Source organism: Emys orbicularis, chromosome 3 (assembly GCF_028017835.1).
Source record: "Emys orbicularis isolate rEmyOrb1 chromosome 3, rEmyOrb1.hap1, whole genome shotgun sequence".
Classification (NCBI taxonomy): domain Eukaryota; kingdom Metazoa; phylum Chordata; order Testudines; family Emydidae; genus Emys; species Emys orbicularis.
Window position 1 is genome coordinate 136,545,505 of NC_088685.1, and position 19,339 is coordinate 136,564,843.

Genomic DNA, 19,339 nt, shown 5'->3' on the forward strand with positions numbered 1-19,339 from the left:
ATTTTGTACTTGCCTCTAGACTGTAATCCTTCAGGGGATGAAATGTTGCAAAAAAGAAATGATCTTGGATTCGTTGCCAATTCTTTCTAGCATTCCTATGCATTGCAAAAATACAGTAAGATATATGCCAAAATTCTACATGTTGACTTATTACAGTCTGACAGTAAAGAAGTCCAGTCTAAATGCATATATTATATATTGTGTTAATGGAAAAGAGACTATTTTAAATATATATTAACCACTCATATTTATGAGACTCATTTATGAATACAATGAACTGGAAATAAATTCACTTTGTGTTTCCAGGAACTGGGAAGGAACATATCTCTATGAATTATGGTAACTAAGATAAGTATGTTTGATAGGGAAAGGTATCATACCCTTTCTTAGAGAAGGGGAACAAAAGTTCTCCCAGGAACTCAGAATAAGAGGACTTATGAATGGTGACAACAGAGATGAATGAAATATTAAACAAACTAAACTGCTTAAGACCCCAAACCAGTAATAGGAGGAGTGTTCATGTCAATCTAATTACAAATAAATACACTGCAAAAATAGCAGATAATCAATTTCTCTATTATTTCAACCTTCTCTTTCTCTTGCCATGGTTAGTGAAATTACAAACACCTAAAACAGTGCAGGAAGTTGCATTCAACATTTTATTTCTTTGGATTTCAGTGATACCACAAATATTTGCAGGAGGATCCTAATTTAAGAACATAAGAACAGTTGTACTGGGTCAGACCAAAGGTCCATCTAGCCCAGTATCCTGTCTACCAACAGTGGCCAATGCCAGATGCCCCAGAGGGAGTGAACCTAACAGGTAATGATCAAGTGATCTCTCTCCTGCCATCCATCTCCACCCTCTGACAAACATAGGCTAGGGATACCATTCCTTACCCATCCTGGCTAATAGCCATTAATGGAGTTAACCTCCATGAATTTATCCAGTTCTCTTTTAAACGCTGTTATAGTCCTAGCCTTCACAACCTCCTCAGGTAAGGAGTTCCACAAGTTGACTGTGCGCTGTGTGAAGAAGAACTTCCTTTTATTTGTTTTAAACCTGCTGCCCATTAATTTCATTTGGTGACCCCTAGTTCTTGTATTATGGGAATAAGTAAATAACTTTTCCTTATCTACTTTCTCCACATCACTCATGATTTTATATATCATCTCCTCCCTTAGTCTCCTCTTTTCCAAGCTGAAAAGTCCTAGTCTCTTTAATCTCTCCTCATATGGGACCCGTTCCAACCCCCTAATCATTTTAGTTGCCCTTCTCTGAACCTTTTCTAGTGCCAGTATATCTTTTTTTTTTCTCAAGTCTTGGCAGATAAAAAGCCCCAAGTCTGCACACATTTGATTAGATGTGGAATAGAGAGATAAATGAACAGATTATTAGCAGTATTAGTAACATGTCAACATGTTCGCTGTAGGTTTTGTGATGTGATCCTACACCCAGGAAGGAATTTGTAGTGCTCACTAAACATTACTCTTTGAACATGGATCTCCTATGTGAATGATCCTTTAAGCCAAGTACAGGTGAACCTTGATTTTATGAACATCAATCTTATTAATGGCCATTTATACGAACCATTTTTCCTCCATAGAAAAAAACAAAAGGTCACATAATGAGAGAAATGTTGATGAAAAATAAGTCAACATCCCTTCACATTCCAATGCCTTCAATGCACTGAAAATCACTTTGCAGTGGTTTGATCGACAAGAAGGCGGCTATGCAGTACACCATCCTGCAATTTATACACCATACGTATTGTAATTTTGAGATGTTCAATGTTAGGAACTTTTGAATTTTACAAACTCACCAATCTACAATTAATTCATAAAATAGGGGTTCTACTGTAACGCCAAATGCAGGGGACACACAAGTACTGGCATTTCTTTATATATAGCCAAGAAATGCAAATCTTTTGGAAATCAATCTGTTAGATCAGGGGTCGGCAACGTTTGGCACGCGGCTCGCCAGGGTAAGCACCCTGGCGGGCCGGGCCAGTTTATTTACCTGCTGACACGGCAGGTTCAGCCAATCACGGCCCCCACTCGCCCCGGTTGGCCATCCCGGGCCAATGGGGGTGGCGAGAAGCGGCGCGGGTGAGGGATGTGCTGGCCGCGGCTTACCGCCGCCTCCATTGGCCCGGGACGGCGAACCGCGGCGAGTGGGGGCCGCGATCGGCCGAACCTGCCGCGTCAGCAGGTAAATAAACTGGCCCGGCCCGCCAGGGTGCTTACCCTGGCGAGCCGCGTGCCAAACGTTGCCGACCCGTGTTAGATTAAACATTTAAACACCAGTATTTTGTAAACATGTTATATTGACAAACTAGCCCCAATTCACAATGCACAGAACAAATAAACATTTACTGTAATTTATTAGCTAATAAGCTTTGTTTTTCAATCTGGGAGGCAAGATGAGAAAATTCAGGACAGACTACAGAAAGTTATGAGCCCTATTCCCCAAGCCACTAAGCTCATCTCCATTACACTGCCGATAGTCTGAATAACATAGTCTGCTCACATTCTCAGACAGGCACAATAGTTATCGGATGAATGCAGAACTTTCTACTGAGGATTCAAATTAAATGAAACCTTTTAATTCTGAAACACAGAGAAGGAAGGAAGTTTTCTATAATTTCATTTTATCTGCTGATGACGTCTTTAAATTCCATTTCTAAGTGTTCTACTTAAATAGATGAAACACATCAAAATCACAAAGATTATCAAGTGCTACTTGACAAGATTAGACAAGTGGTTTAAGAAGGTCCTCAGACACTACAAATGATTCCAGCCAAGATAGATGGAAGAGCTGCATTCTAAATCAGAAGAATTTCACTAACCCTGCACCATGCATGTTTTCCACTTGATGAAGACTCGATTCAATAACTGGTGTCAAAGCTTCAAATTCTTCCACACACAATGCTTTGCACATGCCCCAGATTTTCTTGAGGGCTACTAATGCATAAAGTCGAACACTGAAATTGTGGTTGAAACACCACTGTAGAACAACAAGAAGGGCTTTCTTCAAAATTGGTTTCTAGAGAGGGAAAAATATTCTTTAGTTTACATTTTTGACTCATCACAGCATTTTGCCCCTGGAGAGCATAGGAAATAGTTTGGGATTGTGAGATAAGAACATTAGCTAGTGTTCTGCTAAAATGGTCAGCACTGAAATACCTAACACAGTTTCATTTAAATTGCAAGCTTTAAGTTTCAGACTTGACAACCCATTCACATGAATGGAACAGTTCACATCTCTCAGAACCAAAAGCTTGTCTGCACATGTAGTTATTCAGAAATGAATTAACTCCATTTGTGGACACTTATTCCAGAATGAAAGTGCCTTGCTCCTGTTTAGCTTATGAAAAAACAAATACAACTCTTATCTATAAATGTTTAAACTTCATGTTGGCTTTCATTTGTAAACACACCAAAATATTATTTACTATTTGTATTACCATGGTACCCAGAAGCCCTAGTCATGGGCCAGGAGCCCATTGTGCTAGATGCTTACTAACACAGAACAAAAAAGATAGTCCCAGCCCGAAAGAATGTGCAACGTAAGTATAAGACAAAAGATGGATACATTCAGCTAGACTGGAAGTACCAGGAAACAATGAGACAATATTGGTCAGCATGATAGGCTCTGATTTCAGCATACCACTGGCCTAACCATTGTCACATTTCTTGTAGACATCACAGGAAAGGAGAGTTTTGAAGGAAGACAATGAGGTTGCTTTGTGGGTGATTATGGGGAACTCCTCACAAGTATGAGAGGCAGCATGGGAGAAGCCTGCCATCTTCTCCTGGAGGTCTGCATCAAGCAATTAGTTAAATGGACAATGTCAACTTGAAATTTAATCAGTTTAAAAAAATGAGTTAAAAATAGTCTCAAGTACTATACCCCTTCTCTAAATTTTCCTCACATTGTGGTTTTAAAAATCACCTTTTCCTATTTTTAAAAAAAAAATGTATCTCTCTCCCCTCTTGCTGTGTGAAAGCTCTCACACAAACTGTAGAGGAAACCAACATATTATTTTTTGGGGGGGGAGAGGGGGAGTTGTCAGTAAAACTGACTATACACAAAATGACCAAACTGGAAAAAAAAAAAAACAATGTTTTTCCTTCAACCAGTTTCAGCTCAGTAATCTGAAATGCCAACTGTAATAATATTAGGTAAATGTTTTTCAGACACAGGTGTGATTTTGAAGTTGACAATGATCCTTTAATAAGTACAATTCCTTTTTATATGTGGTCCAAAACAGAGAAGAGGACAGAAGGCAGCAGTGTGTGTGGGTTTCTGCTACATAAGAAACACAAAAGGATGGGATAGGGCAAATAGCTATGTTAGGCTCAGAAATTTAATTGAACATCACACAATGCTATCTAAAACATTAAAACCTAAAACTGAACAGGCACAATCAGATATTAAAAGCACACTAAACACACACATTAAAAAAAAAAAAACATTCACAACCACATCTTCAGGGTTGATTTTGTTTTTCTCTGATTTCCGCCTTTAATTTAACATTTTGGACAATAAGGGAAGAGCTTTATTTAACTTTGATAGTCTAACACTGATTAACTTGATCCTGACAACTTATACAAAAGGCACTGAAGACAGCAGGATTACTTATGTGAGTAATAGTTTGCAGGGTTGGTCTCTATGTGCATTTGGACTTTTATCCTGTACAAAAGACTCCAGAAGTCATCTAAACTAGTGGCAAACTGACACAGTTACAATGAGCACAGGAAAAGTTAACATTTGACAACTTAAGAGAGAGACTGACAAAATTACTAGGGAAATAAACATTTCCAAGATTCCAAGAAACTATTACAACCCATTTTTAAAAATCCCTATATAATGCAATTGTGAGCATTCCTTGAAATGTTTGTTCTGGTTTTCTGTAATTTGAACTTACCTTCTCAGAGGTATTTTCAAGAATAATGTCAAAGTGAGACAACACAGATAAAAATGTACAGATGCTAGTTTTAAGCTTTTCTTCACCCTGAAGTGAACACAATGTAATAAATGGAAAAATGTTATAGCTGTACCTTTTTGTATTTCACAAAGTGTTCTATAGACTCCAATTATAGCTGCAGTCTTTGTAACCACAATGACCATTCTACTGGAAAAACATGTTTTCATTAGCAACACTTATTAAAAAAATTACGCAATTTTGTACAAGAGTATGGTTTTAGTTATTCATATTGTGTTCGTTTTTGTAAAATATTTTAACCAATACGAACTATACTATGGTATATATGAAATAAGCTGCATTCTCAGTTAAGTCTAGATAAAAAATTATCATGACAATTTGTCCCTGTGCAAAAAAAAGCAAAAGTGTGAAAAAAACGGATCGGACCTGAACTAGCTAGGAGACTGAACTGTTTTGTTACTTGCAGTGGTACACCTCTACCCCGATATAACGCTGTCCTCGGGAGCCAAAAAATCTTACCGCGTTATAGGTGATACTGCGTTATATCGAACTTGCTTTGATCCGCCGAAGCGCGCAGCCCCGCCCCCCGGAGCGCTGCTTTACCGTGTTATATCCGAATTCGTGTTATATCGGGTCGCGTTATATTGGGGTAGAGGTGTAGTTGCTGTGTAATAGGGTTGAAGCACATTGATGAGACAGCATGGGAAAGCTTGTGCTACTGTTACTTTTGCTGTACCTGTTCTTTGGAAAAATAAGGAGGATTTGGTTTCCTAAGTGGCCATTCCAGTACCTTTCATATTCCACTAGTAAGGTTAATTTCAAAAAATAAATTAATTGAAAAACATTCAAAAAAATAATGCTTCCAAAGTCTACTTTGTCAAATTGGAAGTCTGGGAGAAGAACATCATCATGCTTCACAGATGTAAGCAATATGCAGTGCTAATAATTCAGAGTTTAAGGCCAGAAGAGACCACTAGATCCCCTAGCCTGACATCCTGTATATCACAGTTCCCTACATTTAATCCAGTTACCCGTCTTGAGCCCAATAACTCGTGTTTGACTAAAGCAGGGGTCGGCAACGTTCGGCACGCGGCTCGCCAGGGTAAGTACCCTAGCGGGCCGGGCCAGTTTATTTACCTGCTGACGCAGCAGGTTCGGCCGATCGCGGCACCCACTCGCCGCGGTTCACCGTCCCGGGCCAATGGGGGCGGCGGAAAGCCGTGACCAGCACATCCCTCGGCCCGCGCCGCTTCCCGCCGCCCCCATTGGCCCGGGACGGCGAACCGTGGCGAGTGGGGGCCGCGATCGGCCGAACCTGCCGCGTCAGCAGGTAAATAAACTGGCCCGGCCCGCTAGGGTGTTTACCCTGGTGAGCCGCGTGCCGAACGTTGCCGACCCCTGGACTAAAGTATAACTTGTATTTTGCGAAAGCGTATCTTATAGAAAGGCATCCAGTCTGGATCTGAAGACTTCAAGAGAAGGAGAATCTATTACTTCCTTTGGTAATTTGTTCCAAAGGTTAATCATCCTCACTGTTTAAAAATGTGTACCTAATTTCTAATTTGAATTTGTCTGGCTTCGGCTTCCAGCCACTGGTTCTTGTTATGCCTTACTCTGCTACATTAAAGAGCCTCATGGTACCTCATATTTTCTCCTGTGAAGGTACTTATACATAGTAATCAAGTTGCCTCTCAATTGCCTTTCTGATAAATTAAACAGATTGAGGTCTTTAAGTCTCTTACTCTGAGGCATTTTCTCCAGTCCTCAAATCATTTTTGTGGTTCTTCTCTTCACCTTCTCCAATTTTTCAACACCCTTTTTAAAATGTGGACACCAGAACAGTATACAGTATTGGGTTTTATCAGTACTGTGTACAGAAATAAAATCACCTGCATATTCCTACTCCCTGATTATACATCCATGGATCACCATTAGCCCTTTTTGTCACATCACCACATTGGGAGCTCATGTTGAGTTGTTTGTCCACTATGACCCCTAAATTCTTTTCAGAGTCTCTGTTTTCCAGTCCCCCATTCTGTAGGTACGGCCTGCATTCCTTGTTTCTAGATGTACAACTTTGCATTTGGAGTATTAAAATATATTTTGTTTGAACAGGTCCAGTTTACCAAGCAATCCAGATCACTCTGTATGACTGCCCTATCCTCATTATTTACAACTGTGCCAATCTTGGTGTAATCTGCACATTTTATCAGCAATGATTTTATATGTATTTCTAGAGCACTGATTAAAATGTTGAATAGTGTCAGACATGCAAAACCCCACTAGAAAAACCCCTTTAAATGATGATTCCCCAATGACAACTACTTTTTGAGCTGTCAGTGAGCCAGTTCTTAATCCATTTAACATATGCTTACTGTATAATACTAAGTTTTTAATTCAGAATGTCATGCAGTACTAAGTCAAATGCCTTAGAAAAGTCTATTATATCCACGCAGTTACGCAGCTACCATTGTCAACCAAGTTTGTAATTTCAAAGAGTGAAATCAGGTTTGTTTGACAAGATCTATTTCCCATAGAAACATTGTGACTAGCATTAATTACAGACCTATTCTCTACTTTTCAATTAAATCCCGTATGAACTTTTTCATTATTCTGCTGGTACTGATGTCAGGCTAATCAACCTATAGTTAGCTTTAGGTTTTCCTTTTTGATAATGGCACATTAGCAGTCTTCCAGTTTTCTGGAATTTCTCTGGTACTCCCCAATTTATTACAAGTTAATATCAGTAGTTCAGAGATCTCCTCAGTCAGCCCTTTTACGATTTTTGGATGCAAGTTATCTGGGACTACTAATTTAAAAATGTTTATCGCTAATAGATGTTATCTAACATCCCCTTCAGCGACGAATGGACTAAAAAGTAGATCTTCATCCTCAGAGGATATAAGTACATCATCCTACTTCTTTCCAAATATAGAACAGAAATATTTATTGAACACTTCTACCATATATCTACCATCAAGATTAAAATAAATATTTACTTTATTTGTACATTTTGTTTGTTAACGGCTTTAATGACTTTGGAAGGTTTTTCCTCCCCTCAAGATGGTGAATTTTAAGAACTTTTTTTTTTAGCAACATATGAAAATGCAAAATATCTTGAAAGACAAAAGTGAACAATATTCAAAATTTGTCTCCAACACTCGTAACTGGGTAACATGATGCTGAGCAAAACAGCGACATTAAAAGCTATAATTTATAAATGGGAATATTACTTATATGACACAAGCACACTAAAAACCAGATTCTGTGCTGCACTTCGCAGATGACAACTTAGATGGGGAAACAAATTTGACTTTTTAACACCTTTGTACTTCCAAGATTTGGGGCTGGTCCAAAGGCTGGCATGGCTCCCACAGTAAGACAGAGGAGTTCCTACGGCTGTTTTAATTTACAGTGCCTTCAATGACTTTTTGTGGAGCCATCCCATGTCCCGTCATACCCCTGAAAGCCCCTATGTTGTTGGCTGCCAGGAGGGATGTTACTGGGCTCTTACACCAATACCAGTCTTCCTGGGGAACCACAGCGAGCATGGGGATTTCCGAGCTGGAGGCATCCATGCGGGTTACAGCCCCCTATCACACCAAAGTATCATATCAGGGTGCCGCACAGAATCAGATTCTGTGGGTTTGATCTTCTGTTCTTTAAGCACTCAAAACACTTACTGACTTTAAGAAAAATTATGGATGTACAAGAAATATTGCATTAGATCCCATGTATGTGAGAAGACATCTTACATTTGTTCAAATTAGACACAGAATGAATGTCAAAATTCTTACTTACATAGCAGAAACAATTCCAAAATTTTTCAAGACACTGGGGGTATCTGTGCAGAATCAAGATGATAATCCATTCTATTAAGTATTTTATGGATGCTTGATTGTTACCAAATCCAGCCTGAAATATCTTGTCAAGAGTCCCAGTCAAAAAATTCTGAGCAAAATAAAATTAACCCCCCCCATTGATTAGTCATCTAAAGTTTCATCAATAAATTTCAAAATCTTGCTAAACTACAAAAACCAAAAACTTTACTGTCATTTGTTCCTCAAATCTTGTTTGAAACACCTTAGAACAATCAAAGCAACAATATTTAATAGATACATTTAATATCTATATGCTACATGTTCACCAATGTGGGAAAAACTCTACTCTGTAGGGAGATACTGAAATATCTGGGGCCAAAAAGAAATATGCTGCAGAACTGCTGCTTTAGTCTCCTCTGCCCTATCTTGCCAAATATGCTAACCTCAACACACAGCAGAAGGTGGTCCTTTATTTTTCATTAAGAGGTAGCAAGGAAGTGCTGTGTTTTTTGTTTTTTTTTAAATTATAACTGTATTAACAAAATACCTTATTTTCAAAACAACTCTTTTATATAACCAATTCATATGAAGTGGGAATAAAGAGCGAGTATCTTTTGAACTTTTACATAATTAAAAATTATATTGCTGTGCCAGAATTTAGGTCATCACTCTAACTGTTCTAAAGAATGAATGTAGCACCTATACAATTCTTTCAATGGCTTCTTTCAATTCTTTCCATGCCAGGCACTGTGTTTTTACGTACATTATGACAGATTATCCAAACAATACAAAATATTCCATTAGGAAGAAAAATAAATGAAATTCAAACAAGCACCAGAGGTTTAGAAAAGTAAATCCTAAACATTCTGAATATTTTAAATAGTAGTATTTTTATTAAATGAAAACTAGAATCAGCAATCTGTCCATGATATTTAAGGGCACAAATCACTACAGTATCTAGGTGTTGGCTATACAGAATTTAAGGACTAAATCTTGCAAATGGATCCAACCTGTTCACATCCCAGACCTACTGAAGTCCATTTGCAGGATCCAGCATTAAGGCAGCACATACAGATAACTGTATTAGTCAGCCTTCATGTAAATAAATTAACAATCAAATCTGTTGTAATGTACATAAGTGTTACAACTAATAGTTTGTCTCTCTAGAAAATCTATCTTACATGAGAGTTCATGTTACAGAAATGAAGTTTATATTACACTGGACTTTTGGATGCCAAGTGCAAATATAGATAAAATATTTATGAAGTTGCCTACTCCATTTAATATATTCAGTTTTGCTTAACAAAATTCCTATTACATAAAATTACATAGTATTCCATTAAAAATAAAAGCAATTAGGTAATAAAGGTAATACCTGATCAAGTTTTGGAAAAATAACTAGCAGTGTTTGCCACAGCCGATTTTTAATTCTGTGTTGTAAAGAGTTCACATAATAGCGTGTTCTAGATTTGGACACCAATTCATCCTGAAAAGAAATTCAAAGTACATGTAATAAGTCTTTTAAACTTTTAAAATTTAAAAAATGGATTAAACGGTAGGTATAAGTGGTCTCTTCAATAGCTCTTCAAGTATTATTCTGAAATGTATTGGTTTTTTAGAATTACATTTTGAAATCCACACACAAAAAGTAACTGAATTTAGCAAGGATACTAAGTAAAATTAGAAGGTCATTCTTATCTTAACGTACAAGCATACAAATCTTATGTGTTGAGATGAGAAAGAATGCGTTCAAAAGACTATCCAAAAACAGCACCTACAGCATACAAGTAATTAACTCAAAATGCAGCATAAACAGAAACATGGATCCCAGTTTTCAAATTAGATTGCCTAAATTAGGGCACTCAAATTGACATTTAATTGTATAAAATAACTATTAAAGCTCCTACTTTCAGATATGAATGCCCAAATGAAGAAACAAATTGTTTAGTTTCCAAATTGAAATTTGGGATTAGCGTTTTGATAATACTAATAAACACTGCAATAATTCAGTTCTGGAGTTTGGCTCAGCTTGTAACTGGAGTTCTAGTCAACAACAGAAACATGTTTGTATGAGAGAAAATAGGTCAAATAAATCAAGTATTAAGCAGCTGTCAATACAACACACACTAATTTAACTTTAGATCAGGCAGGTATTTCCTTACATATTCTCCTTTCTACTTATCGAAATATTTGACTGAAAGTATTTCCTTAATATATATGTGTGTGTGTGGGGGGGGGGGGGTACTCTGGAGGTTCAATTTGCATGTTAATAGCATAACATGAACAAACTCATAATTTATTTACGGTTTTGTTCGTTTTGTCCTATAGTTTTAAGAAATAAAGACTGCCTATATGAAATCTCTAGGCACCCTAGAGATTAAACTCATGTCCTTAAACTCATGACAGAATTGTAATATGTGCCCCTTAGGGTATGTCTACACAGTAAAGAAAAACCCATGGCTGGCCTGTGCCAGCTGACTCGGGCTCGTGGGGCTCAGGCTGCAGGCTGTTTCATTGCTGTGTAGCAGACTTACAGGCTCAGACTGTAGCCTGAGCTCTGGGACCTTCCCACCCTGCAGGGTCCTAGAACTTCAGTCCAAGACCGTAAGTTTACACGTCAACGAAACAGCCCCAAAGCCTGAGCCCCATGAGCCCTTCTCTTTTATAGCAAGGGGAATCCAGGTCTCGTGCCTCTGCTTACTGCAACTATGTCAAAAGTGGCAGTATGTCAAAAGAAGAGAGCTGTCTCTTCAGATAACATAAAAGTTAAACACAGACCAAATAAATACGAGCAAGCCCTCTGCCAAATGGAATTTAAATTTTGGCACAAGGGTCCTTGGAATCTGCGGCAAGTTCTTTTCATTTTCTGTAAAATGTAAAACTCATTGAATTAAATATGAAAATACAGAATACAACCAGGAGAGTAGCCTGTGTATTATTTATTTTTATATTAAATTCAATTTATTTTATACTGTGCTCCCATTTGCAGTTTTTTTAAGTTTCCATGCATTTTTGAATTCACAATGCATAATTGCTCTGCAGAAGTTGTCTATGGGGAAGGTGGTGGCTTTGGCAGCTGGGTGGGGAACCGCTGAAGTTTCTGGCACGAGGGAGGAGGGGGTTTGGTATTGTGAGGTAAATACATTAGCTGGACGTTTCTCATAAAAATGATCAGCAGTGAAATAGTTAACATTGACACTTACGGCTGGGCTTTTCAAGAGACCTATAGGGAGTTAAATGCTTTACTTCCCTTGAATTTCAATGGGAATTCAACACCTAATTCCCTTAGCTCTTTTGAAAATCCCAGCCGAAACGAACATCTTTAGATTTTATACTTAACCACCATTGAAATGAATAAGGCAATTAATATATCTCAGAACTAATGTTTCAGCCTATCCCCAGGAAAGGAAGACAACACTGAATTGGCTACACTTGGTTTACGTTTTCTTCACACAAGTGAGCAATAGGATTTTTTTTAATTTAAAATATGAGGTCAGATTCTCAGCTGGTTGAAATTGAAACACCTTCACCGAAGTCTGTGGAGTTATGCAGATTTCCACTAGCTGAGACTCTGGCTCTTCATTTGTAAAAATACTCACATGCAACTTTGACATCTGGGCCAACTTCAGGAATGTTCATGTCAAGCAAATGTAAAAAGAGGCAGGATTATGGACAAAACAAGTTTATTTTAAAATCTGAATTAATATTAAGATAGTTTTTACTCTAGCAATTGTGGGGCGTAAAGGGAGGTTGGGACTGGAAGAAAGAACTGGGGTTGGATGTCCCTGCCAAACATCATGGAATCAGTAGATAAGTAACTTGTTCATAGAATCATAGGATTGGAAGGGACTTCGAGAGGTCTTCTAGTCCAGTCCCCTGAACTCAAAGCAGGACTAAGTATTATCTAGACCATCTATAACAGGTGTTTGTCTAACCTATTAAAAATCTCCAATGATGGAGATGCCACAACCTCCCTAGCAATTTATTCCAGTGCTCAACTACCCTGATAGGATTTTTTCCCCAATGTCCAACCTAAACCAAACTTGTTGAAATTTAAGCCCATTGCTTCTTGTTCTATCCTCAGAGGTTAACGAGAACCATTTTTCTTCCTTCTCTTTGTAACAATCTTTTATGTACTTGAAAACTTTTATCATGTCTCCCCTCCATCTTCTGTTCTCCATACTAAATAAACCCTATTTTTTCCAATCTGCCCTCATAAGTCATGTTTTCTAGACCTTTAATCATTTTTGTTGCTCTTCTCTGGACTTTCTCCAATTTGTCCACATCTTTCCTGAAATGTGGTGCCCAGAACTGGACACAATACTCCAGTTGAGGCCTTATTAGCACGGAGTAGAGCTGAAGAATTACTTCTCATGTCTTGTTTACAACACTCCTGCTATCAGTGGTTCTCAAACTTTTGTACTGCTGACCCCTTTCACGTAGCAAGCTTATGAATGCGACCCCCCCTTACAAATTAAAAACACTTTTTTATATATTTAACATCATTATAAATGCTGGAGGCGAAGCGGGGTTTGGGGTGGATGCTGGCAGCTCGTGACCCCCCATGTAATAACCTCATGACCCCCTGAGGGGTCCCGACCCCCAGTTTGAGAACCCCTGCGCTAATACATACCAGAGTAATGTTTGCTTTTTTTTTTTTGCAACAGTGTTGTTACACTGTTGACTCATATGTAGCTTGTGGTCCACTGTGACCCCCCGATACCTTTCTGAAGTACTCCTTCCCTAGGCAGTCAATTCCCATTTTGTACGTGTGCAATTGATTGTTCCTTCCTAAGTGGAGTACTTTGCATTTGTCCTTACTGAATTCCAACCTATTTACTTCAGACCATTTCTCCAGTTTGTCCAGATCATTTTGAATTTTAATCCTATCCTCCAAAGCACTTGCAACCCCTCCCAGCTTGATGTCATCCACAAAATTTTCTAAGTGTACTCTCTATGCCATTATTGAAATCATTTATGAAGATATTGAACAGAACTGGACCAGAACTGATCCCTGAGGGACCCCCACTTGATATTCCCTTCCAGCTTGAATTTGAACCACTGATAACTACTCTATGAAATTCATCTGGAATTATAGTTTATATGACAATTTTACAAAGCTGTAAGATAAAACAAGTGATAGTCCAAAATAGCACCCCAAGGACTGCCAAGCTGGCTTTCAGTCACTTTTGCGCTGTTCTGATCTTGAACCAGCTGTGCGCTGGTCTAGTCACCCAGCAGAACAGAGTAGTTTAAAGTCTACTCTAAATTACACCAGCTGCCGATAGCCCTAAGGGGATGTCTCAGTAGCCAGGGACTGCTGGAGTGCATGGAAGCCCTGGGTCAAGGCCCTACACCAGACACAGGAAAGGGATTACCATAGGAGCTTACATGCCCCCAGAGGGTCTCCCTATGCATGGGCAGGTGATCCTCTCATGGCAGCTTTGGAATGCTTTGTGCCAGCACTGGGGGATAGAGTAATTATAGGGTAGCTGAAGATTGGGCCTTCCACCCCCATCAGCCAAAAAATTATTTTTATAAGCCAAACCTCTTAGAAATGCTTACAAATAGCCTAGAGTTTATTGGACATGAAAGATATTAGACAACACAGTAGAAGGCAAGGGAAACCCAGCATTTTCAACATTGCCAAGCCAAATACAAATTCTCAAGACAATGATGCTTATGTTTTGAATATGTGCAATGAAAAAACAGCCCAGCACAAATGGAGTAACAAACCTGAGACTTGCCACTGTTACTTCCTCAGTTCTGGCTGAATAAACTCTAATCTCATCCTCAAGCAATAATATAGCCAGGAATATTCAAATCACACTGACAGGTCTTGTGGTGGTGGTAAAAAGATATTATTTATTGGATAAGGAAGTCAAAGCTAGAGATGCTTTAAAAAAAAAGATTTTGACCATTCTATAATACCCCTTGAACTGTGATTACCTTATATTTCAACTAATTAGTATGATATCAACATTATGTATATTAAATAACAGAAATTTACTTTATCAAGTAGTTTGATGACAAGGTCTTCCATAAACATCTTGTGCAATGTATTTGATCCATCCAACCAGCATAGAAATTTGACGGCACAAACTCGCACATAATGGTCATCTCTGTTTGTACTGTAAAACATTTTAACAACACAAAAATGAGAATCAACTAATTCAGATATTAAGCAACCTGAACCTCACACATTATAAAAACCCATATATATTTATTATCTAAAATATTAATTTGATATTTTCATTTTATTAAAAACAAATATGAAGACAGAAAGAAGCTGGATACTTGGGGAGAGTCAGAGGACACCCCTAAAGGTTAGTATATTTTGCACAAGTACTTGGTATTACGTTAAAAGAATATGCATGTTTTAATCACATTATATGGCAAATGAAAATCTAAATTCCAAAATACATTCCAAACAGCAGGTAAATGTCTTCTAGAGTTCCATGTTCCAAATGAAATACCCATGAAACATCGTAAAGAGATTTCTTTAGCGTCACAGCATCCATCTGTCAAGAGGGACCGGGTACTTGTATGATGCTGAAGCTGTATGTAGTGAAATTATGTGAACTACTCACCAACCAACTTCAATGTAAGTAACTAGCAGATATACTCTGAAAGGTTTCAATTGTGTGTGTATATAGCTTTTCGTTCATTAAAACATTTATTTTTTCTTAGAAATAAGCACATTTTGAAAGCCATATCTGGACTGCAAATTTCATTTTTACCATTTAATTCCCCCCACCCCCACACCATCCACCCCCACTTCCTTCATCCACACCACAATCAAGACAAAAGACATGGTTCTCTGTCTATTAATAATGTTTTTTGCCATATAGGCTCTACTCCTGCAAAGGTTTATGTATATGCTTACCTTTATGCATGTGAGTAGTTCCACTGACATCAACAGGACTACTCACATGTAAAGGTAAGAACATAAACAGGCAGAAAGCCTACAAGGAATGAAAGAATGGATCAGCAAGAAAAGGTACCTCTTGGAGGCCAGAAAGTGTAGGGGAAAAGTGATGCGGCTGTAAAAATGCTAATGCATTCCTAGGATGCATCAGGCGAGGTATTTCCAGCAGAGATAAGGAAGTGTTATTACAAGTATACAAGGTACTGGTGAGACCTCATTTGGAATACTGTGTGCAATTCTCATTCTCCATGTTTAAGAAAGATGAATTCAAACAGGTGCAGAGAAGAGCTACGAGGATGATCAAAGGAATGGATAACTTGCCTTAGGAGAGGAGAGTTAAGGAGCTTGGCCAGAGAACGGCGGCTGTTGACTGGGCGCCCAGCTCTGAAGGCAGCACCCCACCACCAGCAGCTGAGAAGTAAAGGTGGCCATACCATACCATGCCACCCTTACTTCTGCACTGCTGCCTTCAGAGCTGGGCGGCCGGAGAGTGGCAGCTGCTGACTGAGGGCCCAGCTCTGAAGGCAGCAGCGCAGAAGTAAGTGTGGCAATACCACACTATGCCATTCTTACCTATGCGCTGCTGCTGGCGGTGGCTCTGCCTTCAGAGCTGGGCTCTTGGCCAGCAGCTGCCACTCTCCAGCTGCCCAGCTCTGAAGGCAGCACCACCACAAGCAGCTGCGCAGAAGTAAGGGTAGCAGTACCGCAACCCTCCCTACAATAACCTTGCAACCCCCGCCCCACAACTCCTTTTGGGGTCAGGACCCCTACAATTACAACACTGTGACATTTCAGATTTAAATAGCTGAAATCATGAAATTTACAATTTTTTAAATCCTAGGACTGTGAAATTGACCAATATGGTAGGGCCCTAGTAATAAATGTTCCATTTACAAAACAGTGTTTGATTACATATGAATTAGAAGAAAGGGTACCCTGAGACTTTTGGAGTGAGTGATCTCAACTCCAGGTTTTTATTACATTACGGACAACTGAGTATCAGACTGTCATATCAAACTCTTTGTAAACTGAGACCCTCTTGGGTGAGAATGCTGAAGCAATAAACCCCTAGAAGTGTCAAGTAAAGGCTGGCGATTGACAATGAAGTTTTTAAGTAGCTACTGAAACTAGCTAGAAATGCTATTTGGCGGCAGAGGTGCTAGGGAGGACATATTTCCTTGGGTCTGGGTGGAAGTGTGTGTCAAGCTGCACAAAGGATCAATATTCTGGTGGCAATAGTTTTTCATTCAAATTCCCAGCTACAGCCATGACGGGAGGCAGAGCTTGCTGTTGAATTGTGCATATTAGACCAAACTGAAGAGTGGTCTACAACCAAGAGAACAGAGATCAAGACATACTGGTAATAATTAGGGCAGCCAAGAGATCAAAAAAATTAATCGCTATTAATCCCAGTTTTAATTGTATGTTAAACAGTGCAATTAAACTCCTGTTAAACTCCTTTTACTGAGCTAAGTGGGCTCCCTTCAGCTGAGCGAGCCCTTGTTTGCAGAGGAGGATGGATTTTACCTTAGGGACTCCACGTGTGGCAGGAGAGGTGAGGCTGGTGCAGGGAGGCGGAGCTCACCAGGCCCCTGTTCTCTATGGGATACCCCCAGAGGGGGCCAGAGGGGAACACGGGGGGCAGGGCAGGGAGGGGTCGGTTCCCCATCCCCAGAGCGAGGGACCAGGTTGGGGGCATTGGGGCATGGCGTGCACGCGGGGGTTTGTCATCTAATCCAGTCCCCTGCATTGATGGCAGGATTAAGTATTATCTAGACAATCCCTGAATATAAACATACATTAAAACATGTATGATTTACCAGTATTTAGGATAGAGTTTATGACCATGTTCATAAGAACTTGGCTTTGAAGAACATACGAATAATATAATTCCAATCCCCAGCAACAATGAAGGATGCAGTTACCATACATGTTAAATATAAAAAACATACCTTTCTGTGACAACATTTGCTGCACATTCATCTCCAAGATTTTCTACAAAGGCATAGACATCCTGAATGAGTCTTCTCAAATGAAAAGTTATTTGAAAGAGGAAGAGAGAAAACACAATTAAGTGAATCTCAAAAAACTAAACCGAGTAGCTAAAAAGCACAAAATCAAATAAAATCACACATACATAATGAAAATATAATTAAATGCAGGGTATTTTATACCTTTGATCTCGCCTAAATACCATTCCAAAGACACAGGCCTCCGTGATAAGTTCACTGTAGTTTCCAGCATTTGAGAAGGGATTCTCTAAAGCACCTGTGTCATCAGACATAGGAAATAACCATGACTGACAGCAATAACTAAGCACTGTATTAAAGACTCCAGTTCTTGCAGTGGACATTTCAACTAGCTTGAGTATGATCTGAGGAGGGAAAAAAAGAGATAAAAATCCTAACTCCCAACAAAATATCTAGATTATTTAAATCTTATTGTAGCTGTATTGGTCCCAGGATATGAGAAAGACAAGGCAGAGGTGAGGTAACTTATTGGAAGTTATATACACCTTTCATATAGCAGTTGGTCCAATACAAGATATTACCTCACCTACCTTGTCTCTTTAGATTATTTAAATGTACTTGTAGTACTGATCCAATATGTTGGGCTTGATTCCCGAGTCAGAGATTTGCTCAGCATAGTAGAGATGGGTGTGTCTTGGAGCCAGTTACAGTTCCCTAATTCTGAGGGCCAATGGCTGGGCAACTATTCACCCATTATGTGCATTTACTTCAATATATAAGTAAGGCTACAATTTTATCACAGAGATTGCGGAAGTCATGGAATCTGTGACTTCTGAAAACCTCCATGACTTTAGCCCGCAGGCGGCTGGGAGCAGCAGGGTCCCACCACCACCCAGGGCGGCCAGGAGCTGCAGGGTACCCCCGCCACCCAAGGCAGCGGGAGCCCCAAGCTGGTGGTGTGGGTACCCAGCAGTTACCGGCCACCGCAGGCTGAACCCAGATGCCCCGGCCACTGCCGCCAGTGGGGTCCCCGCAGCTCCCCACCACCGTGGGTGGCTGGGGGGACTCCCAGGGCTCCTGCCCACTGTGGGTGCAGGATACCCCACAGCTCCTCGCCACCATGGGCGCTGGGGGACTCAGAGCAGCCACGGGGGACCCCGCAGCTCCTGGCCAGCCTCCACAGCTCCTGGCCTCTGGTGGCAGGGGACCCCACAGCTCAGAGCTGCAGGGGATGGAGACCCTGAAACTCCGAGCCCCCATGAGTGGTGGCGGCCCCTGGAGCTCCCAGCCAGGCCCCCGCAACTGTCCTGCGGCTCCCCATTTTGTGATGGCTATTTTTAGTAAAAGTCAGGGACAGGTCCCTGACTTTTACTAAAAATATCCGTGAAAATATCTTAGCCTTATATAAAGAAATGGTTACTCACTCTGTGCATTAACTGTGATTCTTTGAGATGTGTGTCCCTATGGCTGCTCCACTCTAGGAGCACTTGTGCCCTCTGCACCTTTGATCGGAGATTTCTCATAGCAGCATCTATTCAGCCTGCGCATGCATATTACTCAGTCTCGTGCTCCGTGTCATTGTTATATAGGATGGGCAAACCGCAGTCTTCTACCGAGAAGCTGCATAGCAGAGAACTCCGAAGTAGAGGGGAAGGAGTGCAGGTAGTGGAG

At 39.8% G+C, this 19,339-nt stretch overlaps 1 protein-coding gene across 1 annotated transcript in view; it reads right to left on the bottom strand.

The window, feature by feature from the left end:
* The window catches only part of TARBP1 (TAR (HIV-1) RNA binding protein 1), a 102,117-nt gene that overhangs the window by 18,764 nt on the left and 64,014 nt on the right, over positions 1–19,339 (bottom strand). The window contains exons 18-25 of the mRNA XM_065401541.1: positions 17,873–18,072; positions 17,651–17,722; positions 14,781–14,901; positions 10,146–10,256; positions 8,751–8,900; positions 4,932–5,018; positions 2,850–3,046; positions 14–95 (exon numbers count right to left, since the gene is read on the bottom strand). Coding sequence (XP_065257613.1) covers positions 14–95; positions 2,850–3,046; positions 4,932–5,018; positions 8,751–8,900; positions 10,146–10,256; positions 14,781–14,901; positions 17,651–17,722; positions 17,873–18,072 — 1,020 coding nt within the window. The remainder of the gene's footprint in view (positions 1–13; positions 96–2,849; positions 3,047–4,931; positions 5,019–8,750; positions 8,901–10,145; positions 10,257–14,780; positions 14,902–17,650; positions 17,723–17,872; positions 18,073–19,339) is intronic.